This window comes from Parasteatoda tepidariorum, chromosome 5 (assembly GCF_982258835.1).
Source record: "Parasteatoda tepidariorum strain Cologne lab strain chromosome 5, Ptep-v5.0, whole genome shotgun sequence".
Taxonomy (NCBI): Eukaryota; Metazoa; Arthropoda; class Arachnida; order Araneae; family Theridiidae; genus Parasteatoda; species Parasteatoda tepidariorum.
This window is the reverse complement of record NC_141759.1, coordinates 33,007,396-33,024,776: the sequence shown is the minus strand read 5'-3', so window position 1 is coordinate 33,024,776 and position 17,381 is coordinate 33,007,396. Positions and strand designations below refer to the sequence as shown.

The 17,381-nt window shown below is 33.7% G+C and overlaps 1 protein-coding gene across 6 annotated transcripts in view; it reads left to right on the top strand.

Moving 5' to 3' along the window:
* The window catches only part of LOC107451072 (pyrethroid hydrolase Ces2e), a 58,226-nt gene that overhangs the window by 17,079 nt on the left and 23,766 nt on the right, over nucleotides 1-17,381 (top strand). For all 6 annotated transcript variants that reach the window (XM_071185093.2, XM_087163612.1, XM_071185091.2 and 3 more), the window contains exons 2-3: nucleotides 7,054-7,251; nucleotides 9,899-10,061. In XM_071185093.2, the coding sequence (XP_071041194.1) occupies nucleotides 7,054-7,251; nucleotides 9,899-10,061 (361 nt within the window). The remainder of the gene's footprint in view (nucleotides 1-7,053; nucleotides 7,252-9,898; nucleotides 10,062-17,381) is intronic.

Below are 17,381 nucleotides of genomic sequence, written 5' to 3'. Positions count from 1 at the left end.
GCGCAGAATATTTAAAAAGTGAACAATTTGAGAGCAGGAAACCAAATTCTATTTTAAAAGTGACTGAGAGGAATTTGTCATATATATTTGAGAATTGAATCTGTAGTGGTAGACAAGTCAATAAGACAAACTAATCGTATTCAAAAATTAAACAAATTTTAGACATATATTTGCTACCACTTTTTTATTTTTACTAGATTTTCCATTAAAGGGTTCGTTCGTAAACTAGTTTGCCTTCATAGTGGTCTGATTGGACTACCTATAAACCTACCTTTTCCTCTTACTCCCCCGCACTGAAATTAACTCTGCGTCCGAGTAGATGGAGCCAAGTGCCAACTCCTGGTGAACGAACTATACCCTACCCATAAAAAACCGTGTGGAGGCTTTCAGTTTTAGGAGGCGTTGATCTTACTCGTAATTTTACATTTATTCTTTTTTTAGAGGTTTAGAGACCTGGCAGGGTACAGTTCTCAAAAAATTATTTTATGAAAAAACATTTAGAGAGAGGCACAAATGTCTATCTGCCCATTACTACGCTTATTGCAATATTTTATAGAATGGTAAACAATTAAACACTAAAGCTTTCAGATATTTTGGTAATTTAGTCAATATTTTTAAAGTCATCGAGAGAAAGCTGTAGCAAAATGGAATTTCATTTTAACTTTTCACTATAGTGGCTATCATTTACTTGTAGTGGTGTAAAAAATAACTTTAAATCAGATTAACAAAACTAAGAAGCACTGAGTTTGTTCGTAGCGCCACGGGGCTCACCGGTGACCGGCGAAGCTAAGATTATTAGAAACACATAATTCGAGTAAATTTTTAATATTTTTATGTTATTATCGTTACTAAAACGGTTTGAAAAAATTAATGCAATATAGAACACACAAAAATAGTTTTATTTATATACACAGAGATGCCAACTTGTTCCCGACAGCGAAGAAATATTTTCAAGAGGTAGTTTATTAATGGTGATTCTTTATTTAATAAATTCAATTCAGTAGATTTTTATCCACCACTATTTCTAAACAATTCGTAAGCTTATATAATTAACCATTTTTTTCCTTAAAAATGGAGACTTAACCCAGATCTTATATTTTTACTTAAATCATACCTCCACCATAGACACTTCAAAGTCATCTTTAGACTAATACTCTATCAACTAAAAGAATCATTAAAGCGGGAGTTCCCCAGGGAAGCATCCTGGGACCAATTCTCTACTTATTTTATACTATTGACTTCCCAGTAGACAAAAACGATTATAACAGTCTGACGGCCTTCTTTGCCGATGATACAGGCATTATCGTTAAGTCTAAATCATTACCCAACGCCATTAATAAATTACAAGAAAAAATCTATAATTATGAAAACTGGTGTTCTAAATGGAAAATCGATATTAACGCCCAGAAATCTAATCTCCTCTTAATTAAAAAACCCAGAAACACAGTAATACAACAAAATCTTACATTCTTCGATAATGATATACCAATAGTCGAAAAAGCGACTTATTTAGGACTAACAATCAACAAAAAACTCAACTGGAATGACCACATTAACCATATCATAGCAAAAGCATATAGCATTTATAATAAACTCAAATGTCTCTTAAACCCACATTCTAAATTATCTCTTAAGAATAAAAAATTCATTTATATTGCATATATTAGACCCATATTAACATATGCATCACCAGCCTGGTGCAATTTAAATAAAGCACAGGCAAAAAAGCTCAATGTATTCCAAAATAAAATGTTGCGTAGACTCTGCGGAGTCCCATATTACATCAGAAACAATGCTATTCATAGAGACTTTAAATTAAAAACCTTAACCGAAACTATCACAGATATTAATATTAACTTCTTCAATAAAGCAATAAATTGTGATGTTGCAAACTACAATAAAATTTTTCAAACTGAAATGTATATTGAGGATAATAAAATTAGACCGATAGCGCACTTCCTCACGAGTGACGCAATTCTTTCAAATAATTTTAAAATTGCACAATTTAAACCCTGAAATCTAATTTTCTCCTTAATTTAATTGAATTAAAAAAGGCCTTTTTTTAGGGCCTAAATTTATCTTCAAATTTTCCTAGTTCACTAATGCACCACTATCGAAACTGGCGCTACAAAATTACTTGTACCCAGGAAATTCTAGCCCCGCCCAGATCCCAACTACTGGACCAATCAGATCTTAGCCCCACCCCAATATGATCTTAATAGTTCTTTTGCTTAATCTTTTCCTTTCTAGATTCCACATCAAGACAGAAACATCTAAAGACCAACAAGTTGAAGATGAAGAGGTAAAAGGCCTCAGCCAAATCAAGGACGAAACATGGAGACGCACACAAAGCCCAGCCATAGACTGAAAGTACCGAACTACAACTTTAAATGTGACCGTATTATTCGCACAGGCGGCGGGTGCGCGATATTTATCCATAAGAAGTACGAAGCATCAATATGCAACCTGAGCAGCAAAAATAATAGAGAAGAAACCTCCATTTTACTACAAATAAACAACAATAATATTAAAATTTCTTGCACCTACAACCCACCGTGTAATGAATTCTCAACAGATTTTATGAAAAAACTATTCCCTCCCAATCTTCCAACGATCGCTCTTGGTGATTTTAATGCTAAAAACGACATATGGGGCTGTAGAAAATTTAACAAACTTGAAAGACAACTGCACCAGCTCATTAAAGAATTCGGACTCACAGTCTACGCTCCTGAAAAACCCACCTATCTCCATCATAGTGGAATGCACAATCCAGACATTTTAGATTTCATGATTACAAATACAAGCTCACCTTTTGCTATTGAAACCCTAGATGAACTTAGCAGCGATCATTTCCCTGTCTGGATCACTACTACCCTCGAAATGCAGGATAACAACCAATTTAGACGAAAAACTGACTGGACTCTATACCGCAACATCCTTCATCTTACCGATTCTAACGAAGATTCAGCCCCCATTTCCAATGATGATATAAACTCCTCCATTAATAATATCTCTAACGCCATTACCTATGCTTATAATGAAGCTACGGAACTCAAACCCATCAACCTCAACAACTATAAATTACCTCATAACATCAAAAAACTTATTAAAGATAAAAATAAACTGAGAAAAAGATTCCAGAGAAACTTCAATCCGGAACTTAAACGTCAACTTAATAAATTAAACAAAATTAAAAAAGAAAAATGTAATCAACATAGAAACAGCCTATGGAATGAGAAACTCGAAAGTCTGAATAATAGTGATAATTCAATTTGGAAAATGACCAAGTCTCTTAAGAGATCACCTCTGAACAAGGGTCAAACGACTCAGTATATACCTCTGATGATAAGGTTAGCATTTTCGCCAACACTCAACACTATGGAGACCCAATTCAGCAACAATACTGAAAATACCTGCCCCATAAACGATAAAATTATAAATGACTACTACAATAATATTATAAATCAAGACAACCATATTGAGAACAACATCGAACAGACATCAGAAGACGAGGTCACCTGCATCATTAAAACCCTCGCAAATAAGAAAGCTCCTGGGCAAGATAATATTACGAACATCATGATATAAAATCTCCCTCGAAATAAAATATTCCAAATTGTTAATATTTATAAAGCCTCCATTAAAAACCTATATTTTCCCGAGGAATGGAAGAAATCAGACATCATTCTATTCACCAAGCCCGGTAAAACAGCCTCTAATCCTGAAAACTACAGGCCTATTAGTCTACTCCCTATGTCAGGGATGGCGAACCAACGGCACGCGTGCCATTTATGGCACGCGACACAATATTTTGGGCACTCCACCGATCACAATTGTTGTTACACTATGAATTGTTATTACACAAATGTTATTACGCTATGAAGCATATGTAACAATTAAATTGAAATTCACAAAAAACAAACAAAATAATGAACAGTTAATAGTAAAAAAATTAAAAATTAATACTAAAAGAACAGTAACCGTAAAAAACAAGCTAACAATAAATAACTAGCAAAAAAAAAATAAACAGTCCTGCTTAAACTAACATCCTACAACATAATATAAGTTATTGGTCATCTAATCTGCAACAACAGAAGTCACACTGATGTTACTTTAAGTTAAATTACATGTATAACTGAGACGTGCATACAAAATGTATTTTTTTTCAATGTAAATAAAGAGTTTTGAGTTGATAGTATTTAGTATTATTATTTTCCCTATAATCACGAAGCCAAAATTATTTGACGGCACGTCTATGACCTCATTAGGCAATTTTTTAGAGAAAATGGCACGTTGGTGTATAAAGGTTCGCCACCCCTGCCCTATGTTATCAAAAATCTTTGAAAAAATTATCCAACGAAGACTCAACGATTATATTCACCTACTCCCAAACCAACAATATGGCTTTAGGAAGCACCTATCAACTACCAAGCAGCTTGTAAACATCCTCGAATACATCAGTAATGCTAAATTTAAACACGAAACCGCCCTTATGCTTATGCTCGACGTTGCCAAGGCCTTCGACCGAGTATGGCATAAGGGACTTATCGTAAAACTACATAAAATGAATATTTCATTAGACCTTATTACTTTGATTAACTCTTTCCTTACTGCTAGAAAGTTCAGAATTAAAATCGACAGCTCGTTCTCAGCTTATAAAAACTTTCAAGCCGGTGTGACCCAAGGTAGTATCCTCGGGCCACTACTATACATCTTATACACAGCTGACTTCCCTATAAATAACGATAATCCAAACGAATTCACGGCCCTATATGCCGACGATACAGCAATTATCACGAAATCTATGAGTCATTTACAAGCCTTCAAATACATGCAAAAGAAGATCTACAATATCGAAAAATGGTGCTCACAATGGAAGATAAATCTACACCCGGATAAGTGCCAAATGATTATTTTCAATAGTAAAAAGAAAGGTAGAACTATTCCTGATATAGTCCTATACAAGCAGATCATTAAACCCACAGGGGGTGCAAAATATCTAGGAGTCACCATCACCTCTAATTTAAGTTGGAAACAACACATAAATAAAATTATTAAAAAAGCGAATGGTGCCTATTGGGCCCTCAACTCTATATTAAACTCGAAGTCATCTTTAGACTTAAAATGCAAGCGCACTGTCTATCTAATGGCAGTTAGGCCAATTTTAACTTATGCCTGCCCAGCCATTAACACTCTAAGTGATCATTTAAAAAATAAACTCTCTATGGCAGAAGGGAAGATTATAAGAAGACTCGTCGGCGCCCCTAAATGCATTAGCAATAATAGTATAAAAAGGGATCTTAAAAATTATGACATCAACGTCTATATAAAAAATTTAAACAAAAATTTCTACGATGAAGCAAAAACCTGTACCACCAGCAATTTTAACTCACTCCTATATATTGAATTAATTGACGACAACACTAAATTCAGCCCAATCACTGCCTTTTTCCTTGGGGATATGATGTTGCCCTAGCACACGAAATACACTCTCGATTTTTGGTGCTAAGCACCCCCTCCTCCCCCCCCATCTCCATTCCACTTCACTACTCCTCATCATCGATTTATTACTACAGATGAATCGATTAATGCCGCTTCGCGGCAGCGCACCGAGATTTATATGATTTCTACCATTCTACCATTCTTCAAACATGTCAATCTAAGCCTTTTCAAAAACTATCAAAATTTGTCAAATATTTGCAAATTTAGTATGTTTACTCAACCGTTTGCCCAGACGGGACCACGAATAAATATTTTCGAGTGATAGTCTTTTAATGTAGGGTTCTTACTTTCCACTATTTCTATATAATTGAAACGATTGTGGTTCACCACTTTGTTATAGTCAAGTAGCGATGAGCTTTTTAAAAAGTTAACAAAATTAACCAAAAATTTTCACATTTTAGCTCGTTGTTTTCTACCGTTACTTAAAATATTTTGACAAATCCGGTGCAGTTCGCATCTCCGGATTTACCTGGTCCTATACTTTTATTTAAATTGTTTGTATAGCGTGGTGGGTATGCCTTCGAAAAATTTAATTGATTGTTTAAAAGGGGAAATACTTAAGAGTAACAGTTACTATCATTTCTTAAATTAAGAAAAACTTCTCTTGGAAATAGAAGCTGGCTTTTATGTGTTTATTTCGATTTGATTGATGTAAAAAAGAAGGAATACAATAAAACTCTTACTTTTTCAAACCAAGAAGAAAAATAAAACTGGAATTAAACGAAAAAGTAGCTAATAATTTTCAAAAGTACTCTTTCATCAACATTTTTAATGGCACTGTCAAATAATACTTGACTTGAGTCTGACATAATTTAATTTTTTCGATCTTGACCCAACGAATAAAACAGCTAGAAAAGGAAAAATATCACCCTGATTGATGCTTGATTTGATGGTACAGGGCGGGAAGAGTTATAACTCTTCTCGCCCAAAAGGAGATCAATGGGCTAAATATCTTTCCTTCTTTTTATGGTTCGTTGGATTTCTGTTTTGTCTTTAAGTTGCGTGTAGTGACTCTTGTAATGAACAAAATAGTTGTTAACGCAATTATCAGCGGTACTTTTAATACTAAATCATTTAAATTTCGAGGCATGCTGTTTTATTTTTCAAAACTTTTCGGTGACAAGTATGCTAAATTATGATTAACGTCATTATCAATAACAACAACTGCACGACTTTAACAGCTATGACAAAATCGATTAGAAAGAATATTTAATTCGAAGAATTAATATATTATTTATTTATTCAGCTAGAATAGAGAAAAAATTGCTGATATTTCTCTTTAGAAGTACTTTAGTAAACTGTAACTTTGGTAGATAGAGGAATTCATCAAATTTTCTAATAGTAGTGGCACCAGCCTTAAATATTCACCGTGGTAAATATAAGAAATTGGCTGCCCTTCCTTCCCACATGTTTAATTACTAAGACGAAAAGCGCGAAAGAAATAAAACGAAATTTTATATAACTTTAAGTCGCCAATTCAAACTGTGCAAAACATATTCTATTTTTTTTTAATTCAGTAAAGTAATAATAAGATTATAATTTTTTTCACAGCCACCTGTTCCTAAAGCTCCCTGGGATGAAGTTTTCAATGCAACTTCCTTTGGTCCGTTGTGTTCTCAAAGTAAGCATAGATCGCATTGGGACATCGTCATGGAACCTAACGGACTAAAGGTTCTAAGGAGACTAGGATTGTGGGATTATCAACAAGGAGAAGACTGTCTCAATTTAAATATTTACGTGCCTTTCAAGGTATGTATATTGTATTCTTCTTTTAAATTTATTATTTATACAAATAAAAGAATAACACAATTATGTAGTAAAAAAATTATTTTATAAATAAATTTTTTGAATGCACATTAGCATTTACCAGGGATAAAAGGTGCGCCTGAACGTAAAAGTAGTTTAAACTTAATCCAGTTTTATTCATTTCCTCTATTTAATTATTCATTCGTAATCACCTCTACGTTATATAGAGGTTGGACAATAATATGGAAACACTTCCATGCTACCTTTATGTGAACAATCTTTCTTTAAGCAGAAAATGTTTTGGGAGATTTTATACGGCAAAACTCATGGCACAATTTGAAAGAAAGTGCTTTAAGCTTCTTAGAGATGATGTCATATTTACCCATGGAAAATTCAGAACGACCAAAATGAGGAGAGAGAGTTAATGACTGATTTTGAGTTCAAATGCCAGCAATTTTGAAATCTTTCTATAAGATTTACAGCTATATTCTATAGAATAAACAGCTTTTGTGTTGGACAATAATGTGGAAACACTTCCATATCAACTCTTTTACTTTTTAACAATCTTTTTTTTAGCAGCGTATGTTTTAGAAGATTTTACTCGGCAAAACTCATGGTACAATTTGTAAGAAGATGCTTTAAGCTTCTTAGAAATGATATTTTATTTACCGATGAAAAATTCAGAACTACGAAAATGAGGAGCGGGAGTTAATAACTTCGTTTCAGTTTAAATGCCAGCAATTCTGAAATCAATCAATGGGACTGATTGCAATACTCTATTAGATATACAGCTTTTGGTTTGGACAATAATATGGAATCACTTTCATACGAACTCCATGTAAACTATTTTTTAAGCAGCAAATTTTTTGGAAGATTTTACACGGCAAAACTCTTGACACAATTTGTAAGAAGATGCTTTAAGCTTCTTAGAAATGATATTTTATTTACCCATGAAAAATTCAGAACTACGAAAATGAGGAGCGGGAGTTAATAACTTCGTTTCAGTTTAAATGCCAGCAATTTTGAAATCAATCAATGGGACTGATTGCAATATTCTATTAGATATACAGCTTTTGGTTTGGACAATAATATGGAATCACTTCCATACGAACTCCATGTAAACTATTTTTTAAGCAGCAAATTTTTTGGAAGATTTTACACGGCAAAACTCATGGCACAATTTGTAAGAAGATGCTTTAAGCTTCTTAGAAATGATATTTTATTTACCCATGAAAAATTCAGAACTACGAAAATGAGGAGCTGGAGTTAATAACTTCGTTTCAGTTTAAATGCCAGCAATTTCGAAATCAATCAATGCGACTGATTGCAATATTCCATTATATATACAGCTTTTGGTTTGGACAATAATATGGAATCACTTCCATACGTACTCCATGTAAACTATTTTTTAAGCAGCATATTTTTTGGAAGATTTTACACGGCAAAACTCTTGGCACAATTTGAAAGAAGATGCTTTGAGTTTCTTATAAATGGTGCCATATTTACGCATGAAAAAATTCCGATTGACCAAAATGAGGAGAGGAAGTTAATAACTTCTTTTCAATTCTAATGCCAACTATTTTAAAATCATTCTATAGGATTACAACGTTTCTTTTAGATTGAGTTTTTAATTCTAGCGCGTTTGAAAAATAGAAAGACACTTTTAACCTCCTACTCTCATTTTGGTCTATGCAAGGTTCGACACAATTTCTAAATGTCACAATTAAAAATGACACAATTTCTGACAGTTTGTGAAAATGACACAATTTCTGACAATTTGCAAAAATGACACATTTTCTAACAGTTTGTAAAAATGACACAATTTCTAACAGTTTCAAGCATAATCTTTCAAATAGCGCCAGCAGTTTTGTCGTGTAAAATCTTCCAAAACATTCGCTGCTAGAAAAAAAAATATTTACCTAGAGTTAGTATAGAAGCGTTTACAGATTTTTGTCCAACCCCTGTACATTACCACTGTCTTTTTTAAGATTGGGTGCTTCTATTTTGAATTAATATAACTTTCCGTTTAAAAACTAAAACTTAGATTTTAATTTTAGGGTTAATATACTGGTATATACTAAAATATATATACCATTACAAAAAGGATTTCCATGTCCTAATAAAAATTCAACAGTGGTTCTAAATTTCCTTCCTCAAGATACCGATTTAACTTTTAAGGATCTGATAACAGAAAATTTTCATTTATTAAAAATAAAACTGTCCAGCAGCACCACTTATTGGCCAAGGGTATCAGATGGAAGTTAAAGCTCCATAATTTTGTGCAAACGGCATGATGATGACAATGTCAATAGCATTGCATAAGGACTGTCTTTACCTCCGAATCAAGCTGTTAACTATTAATCTGAAACTGGTTAGGCTTCAAGGCGCCATCAAGAATCGAACCCCGGTTTAACGCAATGGCAATCCAGTGTCTTAACCACTAAGCTCTCGGAGCCAAATGAAATTTTTATACTATTATATTTTCTTTGAAAAACATCTAGTAATTAAAAAATGTATTATATTATCGAGACTTGACAACTTTTCGTTAACTTTTAGCTTTTCGTTAACTAATCTTTAAAATTTTACAGGCTCACGAAGCCCTGCGAAGTTATTTTCAGTGATTTTATTTAATTTTTTTTTTAATTCACAGGCTCTTCCTGATAAAAATCCAATACTAAGTAATTTACCCATCATGTTTTTCATTCATGGAGGTTCTTACAAAACAAATGGGGGACGTTTTTATCCTGGAGAATGGCTTGCATCTGCTGGAGAAGTAATTGTGGTTACAGTGAATTACAGATTAGGAGTTCTAGGTGAGTAAACATTGTTTTAATAGAAACAAGTTTTTTTTTAAATATTTACATTAATAAATATGAAGAACGGCTGAAAGAAAATGGTTTATGAGTGAAGGACACTTTAAAAACTAAAATACGAGAAGAAAGGTTGAAAGAAAATGGTTTATGAGTGAAGGACACTTTAAAAACTAAAATACGAGAAGAAAGGTTGAAAGAAAATGGTTCATCACCCTTTCCTGTGCAGTGTAACCTGTCTTGAAACTCCAATTCAACAAATGTTACAATCCAATAGACATATAAAACTAATTGCTTCTAATCGTTTAACAACTACTTTTCTTTAAGCAACAAAGAGCTGAAGCATATCTCTTCACTTAAAATGGTACATAATGTAGCAAAATCATTAAACCAAAACTTACGGGAACAGCAAGTTCAAGTTTAAATTAATAGTACTTCTGATCTAACCAATGTAAATTAGCAAGTTCTTAAATTTAATAATAATACGAACGGCTTTAGAAAAAAAATGGTATGACATTTGCAATTAAAGTCTATTTATAAAAATATTTTATTCATTTAATTACCAATTTAGTTTAGTATAATACAATGCTCAAAACAATTAAAGTACGTATATTGAGGTTGTGGGTTGATCTTACACCTAGAAAATTGTTTGAATAATTGATAGATTATCGACAGACAGAATGGCTCTTGTTTGGCAGGGGAAAAAAAGCCTTTCATTGAGCATTTGGGTACAAAAGGAAAAAAAAAAACAGAATTTGTGCATATGAGAAACACAAATAAAAAAGGTGGTTCCATGAAGAAAATCTTTTTTTTAAGTCGCGGGTATGGTGTCCCCGATGGCCAGCAACATTAAACACTTTTGCGGCATCGAGTCGATGAGTTTATTAATGAGGAGCTGGAGTACTTTGTTCCACTCCTACAGAAGAGTTCTTTCCAGTTCTTGGAGAATTTGTGTGGGTGGCAGGCGTCCAGCAGTTCGTCTGCCTAGAATTTCCCAAACATACTTGATTGGGTTCATGTCCGGAGAACAAGCTAGCCAATCCATTCGCATGACTCCTTCCTCCAGAAGGAAATCAGTTATCAAGTTAGCACGATGTGGACTGCAATTTTCATACATTAACATGAAGTTCTCCCCGATTCCTGTATGTCCAATGTAAGGGACTACAGTAGGTCTCAGGATCTCAACCTTATATAGGCGACCGGCCAGAGCTCCATTTCGAATGATATAGAGATCGGTGCGCCCATCAATAGAGATGCCAGCATAAACCATCACTACCCCCACCTCCAAATCTTACACTTTCTTGCATTTCCAGTGCCACATTCTTCAGATAAAAATACTCTGGTTATCAGGATGAACAGAAAAATGGGACTCGCCAGAGAAAAAAATATTGCTCCATTCCTTTCTCCCCCAGTTCACATGCTCTGTTGTCCACTCCCTGCTGGCGCAACAGTGCTTTCCTGTTGGCGTGACACACACCATTAACGTGACACACACATCTACAGCTTGCAGGTGGTTTCGGACAGTTTGTGTCGAAACTCTGGATCCAGTAGCCGAGCGATGGTGTTTTTGAAGACGAGTGACATTCATATATCGGTGTCTCCGAGCCGTTAGCGTTAAATAATGGTCTTCATAGAGCGTTCTTGCACGTCTACGCCCTTGTCCTTGTGGCTTGTGTTTGGCCTCCCTCCAACCGGCCAACAACTCTGCAAGCTTCTATTTTTAGTGAGTGATAAGATGGTGAGGCAAACGAACTCATCGAAGCAGCGCACGTACTGAATGCCGATCATTCTTTTCCACTTTGTGTTGCATTAAGTCGGAAGACAAATCAAATATATGCTGCCGCTAAAGCGTCGTCTTCGACGTCAAACTCAAAATTTGCATACTGCGAAGTTGGAAAATAAGAAAATTTTGCATTTATGACTCTCTTCTTTCATTTTTTTAAAGACTTACGATATCCTTTAATTTTAATAAGTCTCCATTTAAAAGCAAATAGTTTTAAATTTCTAATAGTTTATAATATTTTTGCAATTACAGAGCTGCCAACTGCTGTGTTTTTTGCGAATTATTTTATAGAGTGGTGGACAATTAAAAACAATAGCTCTCAGAAGTTTTGGGTAATTTTGCCAACATTTTAAAGGCCTCGTGACAAAAGATAGTCTAAGTCAGATCTGATCTGACTTAGAGTTTTATATGAACTTACTATTGCCAGAGTGCACACACAGGATTAAAGATTCCTTAAAGTTTTTTTCCCTTTAAAATTTCTCTAACGCATTTTTTGTTAAACTTTTTTCTAGATTATTCGTTTTTTCCATATACGAAACTCTATTTCAGGAGAGTACGAAAACAGCTGAATTCAGTCTGTAATCAATATTTATTTCCCTGCATTAGGTTAAAGCAGTCGGCGAGTTTAGCGATGATACAAAGAGTCTTGTCATCACATTAATTAACGTGTGTTTAGCGACCATAAAGAGGGTGAATTCTTTTCCTATAAAAGTAAAAAGCGGTAGAACAAGTGCTTCATTATTAGCATTTATTTTAAGAAAATAAAAAATTTCTGTCTACTACATTTTTTTGAGCCGCGATGACTCAGGGGATAGATTATTCAACTTCCAAAGAGATGTACCGGGTTTGAATCCCAGTTGATACGAATTCCACCTCCGGCTTGCACCGACCACAGTGATGACGTGAAATATCCTCGGTGGTAGACGGATCATGGGTTAGAGTCCTCTTGCCGTCAGGCCCAACAGTGGGGGCTCTTGTGGTCATCCTCTCCATGTAACGCGAATGCAGGCTAGTTTCATCAAAAAGTCCTCCTCGAAGAGAAATTTCCTCCAATACTTGATCCTGGAGTTCCCGTGTCATCTGGATTAGGTTCAAAATTACAGGGCTACGGAGTTGAACATTAGAAGTCGTAAACCCAAAAATTGGGTCTGTTGTTCAACGACGGTTATAAAATAAAATAAAATGCTACATTATTTTTATTATAAAAATACTCACTTTTTGACAGTGATAAAAATTGAATTTTGGCAGAGTTAAAACGTCAACTCACAGTACTTTTTTCATGCTAAAGTAGTTAGTAACAGACGGAAATATCGCATATGTTTAAAAGTATACAGGAAGTCCGAAAAGTATGGAACAAACATGCATCATATTGAAAATCAGAAAACACATAAATTAAACATTGTCAAACGATGCATTCACTGTCATTAAACTAAGCTCCCAACATTTACCTTAAAAGATGAGTTGGGGTAATTTTAAAATCTTAAATTGAGAGCCCAATTCTCGTTGTAGATTTGGATGTTCTTGCAAAAAATACTTCAAATGGATATACAAGAATTTTGCCTTTTGGTTCAAAAATAGCTTTGTTATCACAAAACGAAAATGGGGTATGGTGTAAATAATTTAAAACGGGGAATCGCGAGAAATAAAAGTCGGATCGAAAAACCAAAATAGCATTATTTGATCATTTAAATTACCTATCTAATGATACCAAAGTCGAACCTCACCTCGAAACTTCACCAAGTTACCTACAAATCCCTTCTGCTCCAGAAAAAGAAGCTGGGATCAATTGCGATACCATTTAGATGCGCTTTAAAAATACATCAAACACAACTATTTCACTAAACAAAGTACATGGCGTATTAAATAAAATCCTAAGACTCATCACGGTCCTTAATATGTCTGGAACCAACTCAACAGATTTAACTTATAACTATACTGAAATAGTAAATTGCAAACTCTCAATGTTGGTTTCCAGAGAGCACAAACATGTAGAGTAACGAACTTCAATTATACACTAAGAGAATCTTTATATTTGGTCGATTATCTCCGGAACTACTGGACAGATTTTAATAAAATTTTGTTTGAACATAGGTTGATATAATAAAAAGTAATAACCATTCAGCAGTTATAATACTCACGTGCGATCGTGCGTAACACTCATCAGAATCATATAGTTTCTAAGAGTGGTTACAGAATTGAGTAAAAAAACTGGTTTCGTTGGGGAAGTGGCCCCTCGAACAGACCATGCAGGAGGCCTCACCGTGATTTCCTACAGGAAATAATGCAGTTTATGAGTTCCTGAGGTAATTTGTCTCATTCGTTCAGTTTTCAGACTCTGGATAGTTCTTGGAGGGGGTTACGTGTTGCATTGTCTTCCAAAAAGCGTCCCAGATATGCTCTCTAATGTTGAGGTCTGGATATCTGACTGGCTATTCCATCCGGTGACTATCTGCCTTTTCCAGAAAATGGTTGACCAGAAGTGCTCTGTGTGTTGTTACATTTTCATCCCTTAAAATGAAATCAGTACCCACCGCACCCCAGAAACGGCAAACATAAGTCTCCGAGACTTCATCCCCATGCCTCACACCAGTCACAGTACCTTTTTAAAAGCCATGGAGGGGTGTGCGAAAATTCAGCATTATTAATACCCAGACCACCAAACCTCAAGCAACCATAATGGTCAATTTTTTTTTTGTTCTTCAGAGGGCAGTAACGGGTTCCTGGATTTTTCCATACGAAATTACGTAGAGAATCAGTGGTCAGGCTGAAGAGGGACTCATCAGTGAAGAAAACAATCGACCATTGATTCCAGCAGGTTCTTCTTGCAAACATCAATCTCTCATGAAGCCACCTGAAAACAGTCTTATTTGAAATCCAGCTTCTTGTGGCAGTATACAGGTCACGAGAGAACTGCGAAGTTATAGAATCTCGGATACGCCTCGCTGTAATCGACAAATAGCAATCTTAGTTTACCATTCTTTTCACAGTATTATAAGGCAAGGTTGAAAGACAAGGATTTTAGTTGAAATAAAATATAATAAAGAATCAAGAAGATATTTTAAAAAAGTATTTTAATAAAAAATAATAAACAGAGACAAATATTTTAAAGCGAAGCGTTCTATTTATGTATCAAATCTGTTGCCACCATATATTATATGAAAGTTAAACTTTTCTCCGATGTGATAAAATTAAACTTATGTGAACCTTACATTTTGAACGGAACTGAACTGTATTAAATATGTGGGCATTCGAGGCCGCTTGCGGACGTCTTAACATTCATCTTTAACTTGAACTTTCTGGTGTTTTAATGGGTTGGAGGAATTCAGATAAAGTAAAAATTATTCACAGTATTTCGAATTATTAGTAGCATTTAGTAGAATTTTTCTTTTTTTAAAGTAATGTGTAAACACAAAAAATGCCCGGTAAATGTAAATAATAATGTATTAAAACTCTTTATAAATATTTGTGTAGTCCCATTTATTAAAAAATTCTAACAGTAAATACCCAGTCAACTCTAATGTATTCTTAAACTATTATAAATTAGTAATTTTATACACTTGCAATAATACCCCTTACTTTGACAAAGACAACATCTTCAATCTAAGTCAATTCATTGCAAAATAGTTCTGAACCGAGCCAAGCATAAAATCTTGCCTATCGTGGCACACACAATAGATCCATTATGATCCAAGGATGAAATTTCAAGAATTTCTTAGTCTCGGGAATTTTCATTAGGATCTAGTGTGAATGGAGCTCCACCAGCTTTCTTGCAGGTAGCTCGCTTTGCCCATTATTAAGCATATTTTGCGAAAGAATGCTGAAAATTCTTAAGGGATATTAAAGGAGACGCTTCGTATTTTTTCGTCGAATCCGAATAGATATAAATTTTGGGATAGATGTCCTATAGAGATCATACCTGTCAATTTTGACGTTTTTCGAAGAAATTGTTTTTCAAATTTTAAGCTGAATGAAAGCGTGAATGAAAATTGATTGATGTATGCATTTTTAAGCTAAAATATATATATTTCATTGAACACAATCTTAACATATAACGAAAAACCATTCCCTGATATATTGTAAAAACACAGCTTTAAGGTATAGATATGATTAAAAAAAATTATTTGATGAATTACATGTTATAAAGTTTTATTGTATGCTTTTTATATACTTTAAATATTTTTTATCATAATATTTTTTTATGTTTTAGGATATAAATGGTTTATAATGGAGGTTACCCAAACTACTATAAATTATAACAACGCTTTGATTCGCATATTTTCTCGTTCTGTTATTGTCTTTTGAGTTGCATTATTAAAGCCGTTTTGGGAATCTGAATAAAACTGATATCCAACTCTTTAATACTAGATTGCCATTTTGACTGCTGTTAATTTCAATTAGAAAAACAATGATGTATATAATGACTCAATTACTTAGAATTTTGTACAACATATAATTTATCGTTATTATTTACTAATAACTTGTTATATAACTGTAAATAACATAAAAAACATTAAAAATTAATTTTAAACAAATTTCTTTACACATTATTTATTCTTTTACAATCCAGTCATTTTGACTGCTTTTGGGCAATATAGGTATATACTAAGTTTCAGTCTTTCTAGTGTTAAAGAACTCTTTCCAACTCTTCTTTAGCTTGATTAAAGAAACACAACTTCTTTCTGTTTTTTTTTTAATCTTCTTTAGCTTTATTTATTTTTGAATTATTAGTCCAAAATGCTTTCATTCAATAGTTATTTCCATTTTGCTTAAGCTTAAATATTTTGAAAGAAATGTTTACAATTTAAGTAATCATTTCTTTCTTATCTTAAAACTCATAAACCTATTATTGTACGATAACAAATATTACAAGGATGAGAAAGTGTGATGAGCCTAGAAATGAAAATTATAGCCCTAAATGACTTTTTCACTAAACGGAATTAAATGTATAGTGCCAATTTTTATGGTTCAGAGTGTTGATCTCAAATATGGTAATCAATGAATTCCAACAAATATAAAACCATTTCATCTAAACACAATTTAATGTAAAATTAATATTTTTAAGAATTATTTACTATTTTTCGTTATAAAATTTTAGCACTCGTTGTGTTGTTTACTGCTTTGACGTGATAGTGTTTCAGAATATTCGACCATAACATTGTTTTATAAAACCTAAAACATTTATAGCTTGATTTTACGACTTTGTTCAACACCTTCTACATCAGAAGGCCTCCTCACGGCATTTTATAAGTAGTCTGCGTAGATTATTTAAAAAATTAACCAGTTGTGAGAATGAACCCAAATTCTATTTAAAAGTATTCGTTCGTTCGTTGTTTTAGAACTGGGCATCTGAGGCCTAAATGGCCCTTATCACATTCATCATGAAATATCCCAAAGGGACATACATAGGAAAGTTGTATTGGTGGTTCGGAAAAGAGCCTGAAATGCGATAAAATAATGAAAGGCATCATGAAAAATGTAGCAGGCTTGATGGTGAGGCTCCTCGTCTACGTCTTTAAGGCTGGGAGCAGGAAGATGAGTAA